Source organism: Anoplopoma fimbria, chromosome 18 (assembly GCF_027596085.1).
Source record: "Anoplopoma fimbria isolate UVic2021 breed Golden Eagle Sablefish chromosome 18, Afim_UVic_2022, whole genome shotgun sequence".
NCBI lineage: Eukaryota > Metazoa > Chordata > Actinopteri > Perciformes > Anoplopomatidae > Anoplopoma > Anoplopoma fimbria.
The window spans coordinates 14826641-14843587 of NC_072466.1; the positions used below are offsets into that span (position 1 = coordinate 14826641).

A 16947-nucleotide genomic window follows, 5' to 3' on the forward strand; every position below is an offset into this window, starting at 1 on the left:
TTGGCTTTGGCTACTACGGTTTGTAAAAATGAAGATCCCATGAGGTCATTTAATGAACAACATTATTCAGCTGGACTTTATCACAAAGCCTATGGCCTTTGATCAGAACTTGAAGTTTCTTAATCATTCGGTTCATGCACATTCCAACACACTCATACTCAGGCACGATTTCCCCTAAATTGATACCAGAATCGTCCAAATGTTTGAAGTTCATCTGTGTCTTGTCAGCCACGGGTCGTTCAGCACCACCGCTGGGAAAAATTAAGCCCGGTGATAATTGTGTTTTGTGTTAGAAGCCAGTAGAGCGGCTCATTTAGAGCTCTCTGCATGAGTGTGTTGAATTGTTTAAATCCATGCCATTGGCTGAGGATTGGCTGCAGAGCTTCATGGTTTCAATTCACTAGTTGACCGATTAAACACTAGAGCAGTTTGGCACATGATGCCCACACACACACAAACACGGACAAAGTTCACCAAAACACAAGTTTGCAGAGGGTCACATAACAGATAATTAGTTTAGTCACACTGGATCTACAATCTAACTTACATAAATGACTGGTATCTATGGAAACAAAAGTAGTCCATGGTTGGTTAACTTTCCCTCACTTCAGCAGTAGTGCTTGAGCCAGAACTATAGATTTGTAGAGATTTCAAGACCTGGACTCAAGAAGGAAGTGGGGCTTTAGCACCTTTTGTAGCTCTAAAGGGAGCTGTGTGAAGTTTGACAAATTAAACCCCCAGTGTGGAACTTTTGTCTCCCCCCTCTGGCAGTGAGAGTAATTACACAACCACTATTGACGCATGCTCATGACGAATGCCGGCAGGTAAGCTTGCAATACTTTTCCTTGACCTGGATGGAAAACGTCATGAGGTCAAGGAGAGATGTGAAGGAGAAATCATAAGCATTTAAGAAAAGACAACAGCGGTGCTCAGTGAATCCGACTCCACTTTCACTATGTTCATATTTATGATTCAACCGCTGACATTACCAAAGTGGTTCTGGCGTGGTGAAATGACGTCTTAGATGGACTGCAAAAAGCACATCTTACACTTCGCCCAGTGATTTCCAAAGTTGGGATTGAAATTAAAAAAGGAATTTAGGCTACCTGTCACAATGGTTTATATGATAAATATTAAGTTAACTGATTGAGTTATGAAGAAGAGGTATATGTGTGTATTTAGCACTACTTCTTTGTGGATATGTAATACTTGTTCATTTGTTGTTTATGTTGTTTGCTATATTTACTGTTCATTCTATTTGTTATTCTTATAATTATTATTATTATATATTCTTATTTGTTACATGTTTGAAACAACTAAATATGAAGACAATAAATCAAAATGGTTGTCACTGTCCACTCATGTTTATCAACATGAATCCCATTAGTAGATGACTGTATAAAAATAATTGTTAAATTTGTCAAACATAGTCATATGGTTTGTTTTCATGGACCACCGAATGTCGCGTCATTTTAAATGTTGCTGCTGCAAGGAATTTTGGGTCGACATTATCTTTTTTCCTTTGGCCAAGGAAGGTCCAGTGTATCCTATGCTAAGGAGCTAAGAAGGGAAGCATTGAAGCACCTTTCCTTAGCATTTTACAGAATTCAAACAGCTCTTATCATGGTAGCCACTTAGATACTTCCTGGTAATTTCACTCAGTTAGAAATCTTCCTAAGGAAAAAAGACTTTTTAGCATCAGCAAAGGAGCGCTCACTTCAACTCTGCACGTTCAAATAATGACATAACTAGAAATGGGAAAGTCTCCATGGTTGCTACAACTCCAGTATACAGTGAAATCCAGAAATCAGCATAGTGTGAACCCGTTTTGTTAGGGCTTAAATTTAAAGGATGTTCATTTATATGTAAAAGACCCGCACTCCAGCTATAAATGTCGGTCGGGTCTGAAGACAACAAGTTTGAAAGTAAACAAAAAAAATCTGGAGTTGTGCAGTTATAAAGTAGTGAGCTAACCAGACCTCTGTAGACCGCTCCTCATCTCTGCTTGGAAATAGCAGCTCAAGGCTACATAATCCTCTACTGGCATGACACACCAAAATTTGTGAGAACAAACTTTCACAGACAAGTTGCATTGTGGGTAATGTCGTTATCAGGTTTTGATAAGGAAGAGGAATGTGTTGAATAAAAAAGACAATGTCTCTGATTCTGCTGCATTAAAGAGTAAAAACAGCAATAGAGATCCTCTTTGCACTTAGCCATTTCATTCTTTACACTTTCGTACCAAAAACAGTCACTCAGAAACACATTACGGGCCAAGCAGGCACACAGGCAACCTCTTCACTTTCACCAACATGCTAAGTGATTAAGAAGTGCAGTGAACCTATCAAGTTATACTAGTCAATGTCTCTACTAACACCAGAACAAAGTGACAATCCCAACATAATAAATTTAAATAGGGAAGACACAGAGGCGGCTTTGTTCCACATCCATCCTAAAACTATCTTTTTTTTTTTGTTGTTTATTTGGATGATGCTCTTGCACAGTCATCATCTAAAATTGTCGTTATTATTGTTTTGCACGAACAGTGTGGGATGAGAAGCATCTTTTAAAAACACTGTGAGTGTGCGAGGGAGTTCATTTTGGCTTTAAATCATCGTAAAGGATAAACACTGCAAGATCCTCCAGGATCCCGCTCTGCTTTCTGACAGAAAATTGCTCTTTTGCACCAACATCCATCTTGGTTTGATCAAGCTCCATCTCGAGTACGTCATGAAGAAAACAAGTCTCCAGAAATAGAGAGGTAGAAAAAAAGAAAAACAAATGACTGACACTATTTTAAAATGGTTATCCTGCTTGTGTCATTTCTCATTGATTTAAGTACTGCCATTTCCATGCCATGTTTCGAATGAATAGAAACTTTTTTAGATGACAACAGCCACGCCACTGGTAAATGAGGGATGCTGTGTCATTGCAAGCTGGAATTTCACACGAGGGGGCCATGTTGGACAGAGCATAGAGGACATTTTTTCGCAGTGTCTGACTCATATCTAGTCTCTGAAGTCCAGTGTTCTCTCTATCCTCATTATCTTAACAAAGATGTTCTGGTCACTTAATTAAATATTTCATTTTTTATGGACCCAGTGGGATGCTGTTAACAGGCTCAAAGTCACTCTCTGTTTATTGAATGAACACCTAAATTATGTTGACAGCCAGAAATCAGACAGCAGTAAAATAAATATTTGTATTATTATATTCATATTTGGACCTAATTCTTTTAATATCATCTTCATAAGTCATGGGAAGGAAAATAAATATCCAAAACATAGTAAACAATTGAAATACTGATTGTATACAGTGAGGGGATCTCTAGGAGGAAGAATTGTAAGAAGGGAGCTCCTGCCATCTAGTGTCACATTCAGCTTTTGCACTGAGGGACAAGACAACTTGATCCCTCATAAAACACACTGCAACAGACTCAGAATATAAAACAATTTGAACCTTAGAACTTCTCATACTTGTTTCCTCTAATAGATTTTTTGTGAGGATATAATCATTAACGTTACTTAAAATATAATACCTGGATGATCAGTTCCACTTTTATCTTGGAGAGCATATTTGGGATGCTGTACATGCTGTATGAGGAGTGCATGTAAATGAATATTAAGTGTGTGGTATAACAATCTAAGGTTATATCTTTTTGTAATTTTTAGTTTAGTTAAAGACAGAGATACCAGAACCTTTGTCAAAATGTGACAAATATCACAAGTTTTGATATGGATGCAGTGCAAACATCTGCAAAACTCTGCACAGAGACGACTGCTGCTGACACAGAACTAAGGAATCTTTGTATGAGTGTATAAGTGTAGGATTGTTTGTCTGTGTGTTTGGGGGGGAAATTACTGGAACATTCATCCCCTTAGATGACACAGTCCACACTTGTTGTCTATAAGGATTAAATGATTACTATGCATGCATGGTTTGCCTCTTTGTGCTCCTCTTTTTGCTGTTTAACATTCCCAGAAGCCTCCTTCCTCACACTTACGGAAAGTTACAGCCCATGTTGGCACAGGCTGATTTTCAGTCAGAACACTGTCATTAAAAATACACTAGAGTCTAGCTTTTTTGGGTCTTTGTTTTTTTAAATAAAATTAATAAAAAATAAATCATGATTCCTTCAATATTTTATAACTTACTCCCACACCCTTCACCTTTGCTGTTTTTGACTGCAGAAATTATGACTTGTATAAGCATTAAAAGCACAGGTGTAATTAATGACAGTTTCAGGGACCTGACGCATTGTTTGTTGACATAAGTAACAGGGACACTAAGTAGAGCCTTCGTCAATGAAATGAGTTACACATGTGCTTAAACGTGTATGATATGTCTGTTCTAGGTCTGGAGCCTCTTAAAACCTTGGGAAAAGGAAGGCTGAAAAGTCCTGAAACAAAACTGTTAGCAAGGCTGCATCTAATGATACATGTAGTAAAAGTATGACATATAGACAAGTCAAAAATATATCTGAAATAGTAGACACAAAAAAGATGAATTTATTAAATAATTGAAATTAGAATATTGATTTTCATATATATATATATACATAAAACCTTAAAATGATGCTGTACTAGATGTATTCAGCCCACATAATGCATTAAGGCATTGGGCTGATATGTGCTTTTTCAATTTCACTTTTATTTTTAAGATGTAGTTAATGAATATTCACAACTAAACTTAAATAATATTAAATACAAACGTTAAGGTTTTGTTTAATGCATTCTGCCATTGTAGGAATTATGTTATTATCTGTATTATGAATTTGGCTAAAACGTTTGGTTTATAAGACTAAACTGCACATATAATCTGGTTTGGTACGACGCAGACAAAGACACGTGAAGGTTAAGCTTTTAAATGTTGAGTCACGGTCAGGATGAATCAACTGTTTGTCTCTCTGAGATTTGCTTCCAATACATTACAAAACTTGTGGAAAAGTCTTCCTGCACACGACCATCAAGTCAGGTGGAGTTAAACACCATAACTACAGGAAAACGCATTCGGATTTCAAAATAAATGCAGGAGGAAATTTAATTATTTTATCCATTAACTCAGAATTGTAACACTTTCTAAATTACTCAGGGACACTAAACCACAGGTTTTGCTGTTGCCAGCAGCCTGGCTGAGGTATATAGCAAACGTGATCAAATGATCAACAAGTCAGTAACATACTGTCAATGTTTTTGCAGTCCCTGCAGCTACTTTCCAAACAACACCATGTGGAGTCGTATCACTTGTAGAAAGAACTGAAAGGACGTGCTGTGTTTTATCATTTAGGGTGGTGTTGGAAATTAATATTTGTGTTATTAAAAATCCATTACAAGTTCTTTGTATAATATGCAACTATGTTTCATAATAATCACCAATTATTCATGCAAAAATGGCCAACACCTTGTCGTTACAGCTTGTCAAATGTGAGGATTTGCTGCTATTATTTCAGTAATTTAAATTTGACTTTTTTTTATTTTTTTAGGTGTAGATTATTGCTGTAATTTAGGGCTCTGGTTTACTGTGATGGCATTTAACACAATTTAAACATAAATCTGCAGATTCAAACAAGTATTTACTTACAGACAAATTAAAGTTAAAACCGAGCTCCACATACTTCAACAAAGTACAAATTAAATGGAAGATCACGCTTTTACCTTAATAGACAATACACTTTCCTGATACATTACTTAGACTAACTACATAACCTACTTTTAACCTTCATAAGTAACATCTTCAGTGCAGGATAGCGATTTATTTTTAAAGGGTTATACAGGAAATTGGCTTTGTTTTGCTGTAGCTTGACGTTGGCATCGGCGGGCTGCATGAGTCACGTCCCTGCACCGCTCCCGTTATCCGCCGGTATAAAAGCGAGGAGCAGAGACACTGCAGCAGCTTCAGACGGCCTGGAGTCTCAGGAAACTAGCAGAGGTGAGTCAGAGGGCTTTTCTTTTTTTGAGAGTCAGCAGCTCGGTGATGCTCAGAGGAAAACGGCCTCTGTCTTATTAGAGCTGTGATAATAGTGTTGTGATAAATGAGAATTGAATAGTGTGCAAAGCATTTTCCAGGTTCAGTTTATGTAATGTCTACATTTCTAACTTTGATGCGAATGTATAATGTTTTTTTATTATTTATTTTTATTTTATTTTAAATCTGGTCTATTCAGTTGTTGTTGTTTTTTGTGCAGACTTCATGGCTGAAAAGGTGACAGCTGTTGTTCTGTATTGCTTACTCATGGGTGTGACCTCCATTTTTGGATCAAAACAACTGGATTAGGGTAGATGGCATCATATGGTTGGTTTACTTTAATCCACTTCAGGCTAGGACCAGCCAGCAGCAATACTAACTCTAAAATAAGAATATTAACTAACTATTTGATACGGAACTGATAACAGTGTTGAGTATAGGAATAGAGGATTTAAATAAATTGCTGTCATTTAGTAATAAATATAAGTACTATATATACTAGAATTTAATATATAAGTTATAGCATTCTTATAGTCCTCCAAATGTATACACAGTAAAAAGGCTATTTGCAAAAATAACAGTTCTAAAAATGGAAAATGTTGCACATTAGAACTGACCCCAATTTCTCTGTAACCACATGACAGGTGAATCCTTAGGGTGCAAAAATCTCCAAACACCTCGAATGAGGCCAAAATTAGGTCACATGTGACGTTGTCCCATTTGTAGCAAATTGAGCCCAAATGATCCCAAAATGAGTATTTCATTGTTCCATCTTCTGGCATCGGGGAAGTGGTTTGTGTAGCTTTGAGACAGACACAGAAGGGAAATGAATCAATAGTGAAAACAAACTGCAGCTGATGTATAAATGTTCCTAAAGATATTAAACACATGGCAGCTCAAAAAGATGAAATATCATAAAACTTAACTGAATTAATCATGTCACAGCAGCACAATAAGAGGTAAATAAACAGAGAAGTTAGGAATTAAATTAATGATGAATAGAATTCTCAAAATCCTTGCTGATCCATTTAAAGCAATTATTCACAAAACAGTTCAATTCATATTAAAGTTGTGTTATATATAACATATGTGCAGTATGTGCAATATATACAAACTATACAGTAATATTACAATGCTATGAAATGTACGCTGTATAGAAAAAGAAACAGAATATTACATGTTATATAAAGACACAATAATACCAATTTAATATGAATATAGTATTATTATAAAGTGATATATGTAATGTAATGCATTGTAGGATAAACTAGTTTTAGGAATGGACTCAAACAAAGCGTCTGATTTTTCTACTGCGTTTTACTTCATGACGCTGAAAGGGAACTTTCTAGAAGGCCCTGGAGGCAACATCTGCAAGGTTGGTCTGTTTGCATTTTTCAGTTGTGTAATCAGGATGTGCAGCTGCTACTCAGTTAACAATGTAGCTAGACATTTGCAATCTCAACCATTTCTCCTTTCTCTCCTTTTTTCCCTTTTTTATTTGTTAACTCTCTCTCTCTCTCTTTAAACCTTTCTATGTCTGTTCAACTCTCTCTGTTTTTTTTCACATTGCTCATTCTTTCCTCTCTCTGCACCTCAAGTCTTACTCATTCTGTTTTTTTCTCTCATTAAAAAAAGGGTCTCACTGGTCCCAGTCTGCCCCTGTTTACAAACCTTCCAGTAACTGGCATGTTGTAATTAAAGCGAGAGGCTTATTGTTACATGAATAATGACCTCATTGTGTAAGCGGCTGCAGTTTGCTGCACTGTACGTGTTAAACTCGTGAACACATGAGCTCATACAGCTGAAGAGGAGAAAGTGGGACACGTTTTTTCAGCTCCCAGGTGGGCGTTCAGCTCTTTTTTCTGTTTTTCACTGCAGATTAAAAGCAGAGATTCAGAGAGGTTATACCATCAGCACATTTACTTTATCGTTCTTATAATGCCAAAAGGTCAGAAAATATATTGTTTTAAACCACAAAGGGAGTTTTAACGCATCCAGAAGTTTCCTAGGATACCCAAAAGTGTCAGGGGCCCCCTCTAGCCGTCAGCTACAAAATGTTGCCCAAATAGACATGTGCCAACCAGGTGGAGACTCAAAAGGACCTTAAAGAAACATAAAATTACATAAACAGATGCAAAACAGCTGCAAAGAAGCACAAAGAGATCTCAAAGAGACTCAAAACAACTACAAAGTGATGCAAAACAACTATAAGGAGGCTCAAACTGACTGCAACGAGATTCAAAATGATTACATAAAAAGGGAAAAACAAACACAGACAAAAGTATCAACAAAAAGAACAATCAATCAATCATAACGATTACAAAGACACAAAATGACCATAAAGAGACACAAACCACGGAGACATGTGTGACGAAGATATAGATAACTCTAACAAAAAAAAGCTAAACAATTGTAAAGTTGCTTAGTCTTGCTCCTATGTGGAAGAGGTAGTGGGTTCTTTTGCATGTCCGTGCCCAGAGGCCCATCGTCTCATAATCCGTCCATGGGTTCAGCCATAAAAACCTCTGTAAACATCTTAGAGCGTCAATGAAAGGTTTGAAAAAGAGGAAACTGAATAAACTGTATGTGATACCAACAGAAAATGTGGATAAGATAAAGATAGTGGGGAAAATGTTTGTTAAGAGGTCAAGTAAGAAATGAAAGTAAAAGTTACAAATCTTTTTTGTGTTGAATGGACAGCTTCTTTCCAGATTTGACTAAAACCAAAACCAACATGCTGTGTATTCTGTACTTTGCTTGTTTACACAGGAACAGGGGATGGTTCACCATAACTTAATCTTCATACAGTGACAGTGTTGCATCTAGAGCTTGTTTCTGCTGCGTCCCAAGTGGCTAAATAATCTGTTATGGTCACTTTGTGCCCCCTTGGACAAAGCAAGATCCATAAAGAAATGGTTTCAGGAGAAGACCTTGAATGACCCTCAACACCATTTAACACCTTTGGGACAAACTGGAACGCTGACAGCTCAGCTAACATCAGTGTTGAACCACTCTAATGCTCTGGTATCTGAATGGGAACACAGCCCTGCAGCCAGGTTTCAAAATATTGTGGAAAACCTGAAACCAGACGAGTTGAGGCTGTTACCGTTAATGTTGTCCACAATGTACGCTAATCATTATTTATTCACTTTATTCAATTAATCTGCTTTTCACATTTTCTGGCAAACTTATTCTTGCACTTTAAAGTAATGTCATTAGATTGGTGCATTTAGATTGCTTTGCTGTGTATTTAGAGGAAAAAAGGGAGATTATGTTCGGCTGCAGAAATAATCAATAGAGAGTAGACTGATGGAACGAAATGTATACCGCCAGCGGAAAGCTGCACAGAGAGGAGAGAATGCCAGTTCATCTGTCTGATGACTCTCTCTCTCTCTCTCTCTCTCTCTCTCTCTCTCTCTCTCTCTCTGTCTTTTACGTGTGCGTTTGAATTGGAACTTTAAGAGCTAAGAAGCTACACTCAGTCTCTGTTGAAGCTGTCATTGTTGAATATACGGGCAGCTGACTAAGCACACCTAAACATAGAAAGGGCCTACTGTTAGCTTTATATAATGAACAGTTGATCAAAGTCACAGAAACACTGACCAGAGGTCAGTTTGGTGATTATGACCGTGTTAAAGTGCATGAGACAAGAGAAAGGTAAATGATTCACTCAGCAGGCATGAGTATAAATTATTAATCAGTATTGATCAGTGCTGTTTTTTTCATGTTGTGCTGAGTAGATTTGGAAAACTGCTGAGCAATGACAGTTATTTTCTACTGCGTAGCTCTCTGGTTTCTTTACGGCTTGTGTCTCCCTCTAGAGGATATGGATGGACATTACAACAACATCACAACAGCCAGGAGGTTAAACTGAACCTGGATGCTCATGGTTTTTTTTTCTCTAGGTTTTCTTCTCATCATTGCCTGCTGGCCCCGTGAGAGTCAGAGAGGATGTTAATGATGATGATGATGATGAAGAAGAAGGGGTCCAAGTCTCTGGCTGTGATGGCTCTTCTTCTGGCCTCAGTCAACTGTATCCTTCCTCCATCAAAAGATGATCTTAACAGTAAGTAAACATAAATAACAAATAGCTTAAAGCCTGCACAACTAAAACTAAAGTTTCAGTATATGAATGGTTTCATATCTTAAGAGAAGGAACAATTAATTAAGAAAATAAATTGTACAATCGGCAAACTGGTCTTTAAAACCAACGCAAACTTTTGAAAAATACTAAAGATTTTATGAAATAAAAGAAAAATACCCTAAAGGGCTCTTAAATTATTGATTTTTATATGAAAATGGAAATAAGGGGATGTGGCAGTATCAGGGGGTGAAACAAACAAAAAAGCTTTAAAGAAAAATATTCAATGTCAATCAGTTTGGTCGAAGAGAGCAGAAATTAAGGAGTCTGTGAATCTACACCTGCAGTGAAGATGTCGTGTTTCCTTTTTACAGAGATCTCTGTCGAGGGAGAAAAGTATCTGGATACACAGATTGTAGAGGCTGTTAACGGAGTGAAGGAGATGAAGAGCGTGATGCAGAAATCTTCAGAGGACCACCAGAGGTTTTTGGACGACCTGGAGAAAACCAAGGAGCAGAAAGAGGTAAAAACATGCCTGATAACACTTTTTGTTTTTCATACATAGAAACAGTAGGTAATAAGATATGATCCACTGGTTTATTTTGTTGTTGTGTCTTATGAAGCGATTACAAGAACCCAAATGTCATATTTTTGATTTATTTTTAAAATTGAAATAAAAAATATATGGAAGTGAGCATGCGCATAATCACACACCAACTCAAATGTTTTTTGATGATGATGATGATTATTGTTGTCTGATCAGCTTTGACAATAATACACACTTTTTGGATGACATAGAGCAAGAAAAAAAAGGTAGACTAACAGGTTATCAAGTTTAACAACTGTAGTAAGAGGTTTCTTTCACTATATTAAAAACATTCTTCAAACGAACAAAATCGAAATATATTTCATTATATTACAATCACTTTGTTCTAACCTAGCAAAACTCAACTGATACACAATGCACCGATAACAACTGGCAATGAGTTCTAAGGATCCCGCCAAAATAAAAGCTTAACTCTTGAATTTATTGTTCCTGTATCACATCAGGAAGCAATACTTGCGGCTCAGGAGATGGAGGCCAAACTGGAGCAGGAGCAAGAGGTTTGTAACGAGACCATGAGGGCCCTGTGGGAGGAATGTAAGCCCTGTCTGAAGAACACCTGCGTAAAGTACTACTCCCGAACATGCAGCAGTGGATCTGGACTGGTGGGACGCCAGGTCAGAACATCGCATATACACATGCTCATTATACATACAGGGCTTCGATCATAATCCAGATATTAGCTGGCGATTCCTCCCTTTATAAGGGGTGTAATGCAGTTTAATTGATTAAATATTGCTTTGAGAATCAATCAATACTGCTGGTTCTTTAAAGGAACCCCTTAAACTAAAGTGACTGTAATACAACTTTTCTTTTGGCACAAGTGTGTACAAACATGTTTCTTATAAGTAGTATCTTTGAATTCAAATAAAAAATTCTGGGTTTTTTTCTTGTCAATCAATAGCAAATGCTGTCAGGGACATGTAATAGGTCAAATTTAAGATTACTGCTTGGCACAAATTGAAATACAGAAAAGATTAGTATCAGCAACAGAAACACAAAAGATTAAAACATTACTCTTACTGCAACAATCTTTCCCATCCCCTGTCTCTAGCTTCTTTACTCTCCAGATAAGTAAAAAAAAAGATATTTAAGATTTTTGATTCAAAGTGAAAAGTTCTCCTTTACCTGCAGCTGGAGGGGGTGCTCAACAGAACGTCTCCCTTCTCCATCTGGATCAACGGAGAGAACATAGACGTCCTGGAGCAGGAAGGGCAACGTCAAAGCAACGAGTTCAGGAACCTGGAAGAAAAATACACAGAGATGGCAGATGGTGTGGACAGCATATTTTCAGACAGCATGAAGGTACTGTTTACTTGTTAGATCGATGGATGTAAACACTGGACACGGATACATATTTAGGATTTAGCGTGATCTATTGGCAGAAATCGAATAAAGTTCAGGTTACTATGTTTTCATTAATGTATAATTACCTGAAACTAAGAATCGGAGCAAGTCCTCTTCAATGAGTCCACTATGTTTCTACAGTAGCCGAGAACGGACAAACCAAACACTGGCTCTAAAGAGGGTAACCTGACTAGCCACAACTAGATGCCACTCTTACACGCCGGCCCTTTAAATGGAGAAAACCAGCACATAATAAACTACGGCAGCAGCAACAAGATTTAACAGAATTAGACATCTGATAATAAAGCTTTGAAATCTCTGATACCCAAGTTTAAATCAGCACTAATGAACATTTTGATCAAGGGACAAACCCACAGACAATTTTCACCCGAATCCACAATTCACTCTGCTCTATAAGGCTTTTTTAGCTTTATAAGGCTTTTTTAGGTCATTGTTTCACTATAATGTCAGCTCTCATCTCTTTCCTGCTTTTCTTAAAAACAGCTGGAAACACGACTAGAGATGATTAATAATGTTGCTCCGTGTCTGCTGGATGTGTTAATAAGCAACTGCTTGCAAACAAGTTCTCAAAAACAACATTCGTAGATTATAGTAAAGGGAATTTTTTGTTTACAGCTCGTTCTGCTTAATCCCGATTATGGATCATGAATCATGCATCAACAAAAGTTGTAAGGATACAACAGCACACTAACTGCAGAACAAAGAAGTTAACAGGCTGCGTCTGTGTTGTTGTTGGCGTGTCTCAGGTGGCTGATCATGTGCACTACAACCCTCCAGTGTTCTATTTTCCCAATTTCCTGGGACCGAGCAGAAGCATTCGCTCTCTTTTCCACAATCCGTTCCACGGCTTCCAGAATTTGTTCACCCCCATGATGGGCATGGGCAGGAACTTCTTCGACTCCATGGGCTCCATGACGGACATGGACTCAGACACAGTTCCTAATGAAGGTACATTTTCTGACATTATCAGATGCCCTGTTTACTTAATATTCAGAAAGCTTTCGTAGGGTTTGAAGGTGGTTTTAATTGTCTTTTGAATGTTTGTGATAAAACTGTCTAAAATATATTTTTAGGTAAACATTCAAATTGTTTCTTATACAGGAAGGAGACAAAATTATTTGGAAAATTTCATGAGAAAAGACTTAATCAGCATTGCAAACAATGCTATAAAGATCAGACATCATCATTGTTGGTTTAGTCAATGGTAAAACAGAAGTACCATCATCTGCCACAGGCTGGGCTCCTCCTTTGTCCCTGCAGGGTTTTTCAGTTAGTTCGTTAGTCAAACCATAAATGTGAACTTAAAATAAACACTAGGTTGTGAATAAAAAAACAACTCTTTGTATCTGGTCACAGACGGCAGCGTGAACGAGGACGTGGTCGTCACCAAACCTTTTGGCAACGGCAGAATGACCTGCAGAGAGATTCGCCGCAACTCAGCCGGCTGCCTCAAGTTCCGTGAAGAGTGTCAGAAATGCAAAGAGATCCAGCATATTGGTAAGGTAACACTCTGATGAAGTGTTTTATTCCTTCTTCTATGATGTGATCAATATTAGTCCAACACATTAACGTGGATACAAGATGTATAACGTGGGCTGCAAAACAAAACAAATAGCAAGCGATACTGGTGAAAAATATGTTTATTTAGAATAATAGAATATTAGAGCAACAAAATTGGGATTTATTATAATTTTGGAAACAGGAAGGGCTTCAAATGACTGAATTAATTATGTACTCTTGCAAAAAATCATACTGTCAACATTTGAGATATTGGGACATTTAGGAAAGACAAAGAGATTCATAGAGGGTGCTTCAGCCTCATCAAGAACTATGAATATACTATGATGAGGGTGTAATAATTCCGTCAGTCATGAGTGGAGGTGTGCTTTTTTTAGGCCAGACAATCCTGCATCCATAAATTAGAAGATTTCTTCATCAAAATATTCTGTGAAAGCAGCATTTGACAGTTTAAAATGAATTGTCTAAAAACATCAATAATACAGTATATCATTTCTAAAAAAACATGTTATGATGGTTATTAAGTCCATGGTTTTCAATAAACAAAGGTATCACGTTATGAAAATATCACTTTAAATACACCACAGTGAAAGTCTTTGGTCGGACGTGATATAATCTGGGATCAAAATGCCAAATAATATAAAAATCATGCTATGAAACAAATGTATCCTCTTCTAATTTATACAATCCCAGTGTAGTCAGTAAAGGGATTTTTCTTACTTTACTCAAACTCCATGATGATGTTTCATTCACAGACTGCTCCGGGAAGAAACCCTTCGAGGGCCCTCTGAAGGAGGAGCTGGAGGAGGCGTTGGCCATGGCCGAGCGCTTCACTCAGCAGTACAACAGCCTCCTGAAGAGGTTCAAGGAGCAGATGTTCAACATCTCCTCCATCCTGGATCAACTCAACAAAGAGTTTGGCTGGGTGTCGTCTCTGGCGAACAACACCAGTTCCAAGGACAACTTTTTCCAGGTTCAGATGGTACGAAGAACAGGGAGGCCTTTTGTAGCCCAAATGGATATGTCATGTATTTCCACATGAGACATCTTTGTTACTTCATGTACTGTATGTTGTCATTTATGGAGCTTTCCTAAATCAGAAAATAATACAAATCCCTAACAAGCTGGTAGAGAAAATGGATCAAAAACTTTTGGTCAGCATAGTGAGAAATAGCAAAAATATATGAGAACATGAAATCTATATATCTACATAGAAAAGCTTCCAGATGATCTTAGGACCAACATTCTTGTTTTTTTAACAGTTTTTCAATATGTTTTTAGGAATTATTTGGTTATTTAATTGTTTAAAAGTGTGTGTGATTTTGTGACATGCCTGTTTTCTTTGCAGCAATACATTTAATGCACGACAATTTCTTTTGGTGGACAATAAATCCTTAAACTTAAATACTTTTAGCTTGACAACCACCTGGCAAATTGGATTTAATACTATTAATAAAGTACTTTTTGTAGGCAATAATACAGCTTTAATAATATGGCAATAATGCAACTGAAGTAAAAAGTACCAAATGAACAAAGTTGGAGCAGTAAAAGCCGCTTTATCAGCATGTGAACAGTTTGCAGTATATCAGTGTTAAAAATGCACGTATGTTGATTCTGTTAAGATGTGCACTGACACTAACAGATAAACTGAAACCGCCCCTGTACTGCAGGTTAACAGCACCAACACTGATGAGAATAATCAGCCCGGAGAAACAGACGTGTCTGTGCGGCTCTTCGACTTTCCACCCTTACACTTTAGCGTGTCGGGCGACATCCCCTGGAACAACCCCAAGTTCTCTGAGGTGGTGGCCCAGGAGGCTCTAGACCGCTACAAGGAAACCAGCGTGTGAGTCTCGAGCACAGCTAACCAGAGTCCAACTACTTCTCAAAGCATTTGTATGTTTTCTTGTTACTAGATAATGTTTTTTCTCCATATCGAACTGCCACATGTCCTTAAGTTCACCTACAATTGAGCTTCAGAGCTGCTAAAATTCTTTGTTTTCTAGAAAACAGTAATGGCGGTGGGCCAAAGTAACAGAGCAGAGTTTGTAGTTCTTTAGTAACACAACCTACAAATCCTACTCAAACGACCTTTCAGTCAATTATTTCAGAACTTTGATTTGGATTTTAGATCTGAACTTTCAGTTTTCAAAATCCCCCATTTCAGGACTTTCCTCCATCTTGTGGTCTTCCTCTGCAGATTATCTTGGACAGTAACTGGACTTTGTGTTATTTGTTTTTTAAGTATTGTTTCCAAAGTCTAGATCAAACTTTAACCCTGAACAACAGCAACATATTGAAGTTAAATGAGGTTCTTGTTGATTTAGACCTCTTTGGTCGTCTGCTTTCCCAAAATCCTGCAGTCCTCTCTGACTTCAACTTTCTAAGGGCGTTAGGATATAAAAGAATCACGGCCGATTTCTGATCTCCTTCTCTTTGTTTTTACAGCGTGGTCAAATAAAGTCCCAACCTGCTCTGTCTGCTGACAAGTAAATGTTCTGGACTCATCATAACTTACCAGAGGCCCCGACGATAAACACACCTGAGAAGAAATAAAACCTGACTGGTTCCACTGGTTCTGTTGTTCATCCTCTTCAGGTCCTGCTTTTGCAAACAACTCAGTTTAACCTCGGTGATTCATATTGTCGCATTAGAGCTCTTTGTCCTGCTGTAAGAGAAGATATTCAGTAGATGTAGAAAGCCAGCCTACTCATGTCTATCGTACCTTCAACATATGTGAGCTGGGCTTTGCAAAAAGGGGCCATAGTGCTTAAATGATATCTGCTTGTTTTTCTGTTAAACTTTAAAACATAATTGACTATGAAATGTTTTTTTCTCTGCATTCAGCCTTTCTAAAGCATGAAGATTAAATGGATATTTCCTCCACAACAGTTCAATTAAACAAAAATGGTTTGTTGCAAAGATTTGTGGAAAAACGACATTTAGAGCGAGTGAATTAAAGCTGTTACAGTGACGTTAAAGACCCGATCTACCCTTCTATTAATCTCTCTGTAAGAACTGTTATCTGAATTGTTTAAAGTGGTTGTTTTGCTGGAGTTAAACTCACTGATTGGAGAGTTTTAAGTTGGGGAATAGGAGTTGATTAAGATCAGGATTGCTTTGAGCCCCCTCTGTACAGTCTATGAAGGAAAAGAGATCTAATAAATCCTGCTCAACCTATTCAGTGTCTTTGAGTTTCTATTGACAGTTTATTTCTCTGTTCTCTGTTGATTTATGCATTTAAGAATCATTCACACCTTTGTCATTCAAAGCTTTTCTCATGTATGGAACCGAAATATGTCAAAGCAGAGAGTGGTGGTATGGGACTTCAAATGTTCTTGTTACTTAGAAAACATTTCAAGACTAAGGAGGTCTCTTAAGGTGCCAATTGTGAGAATAAGAGCATATTTAT

General features: G+C 37.4%; 1 protein-coding gene across 1 annotated transcript; it reads left to right on the forward strand.

Moving 5' to 3' along the window:
- Positions 1-5839: 5839 nt before the first annotated feature.
- clu (clusterin) lies at positions 5840-16709 on the forward strand. Its single transcript, XM_054618443.1, has 10 exons — positions 5840-5928; positions 9870-10030; positions 10420-10568; positions 11096-11266; positions 11784-11954; positions 12764-12965; positions 13374-13514; positions 14291-14517; positions 15206-15381; positions 15984-16709. The coding sequence occupies exons 2-10, from the start codon at positions 9916-9918 to the stop codon at positions 15994-15996; spliced, it is 1365 nt and encodes a 454-aa protein (XP_054474418.1). The 5' UTR covers positions 5840-5928; positions 9870-9915; the 3' UTR covers positions 15997-16709.
- Positions 16710-16947: the final 238 nt, after the last annotated feature.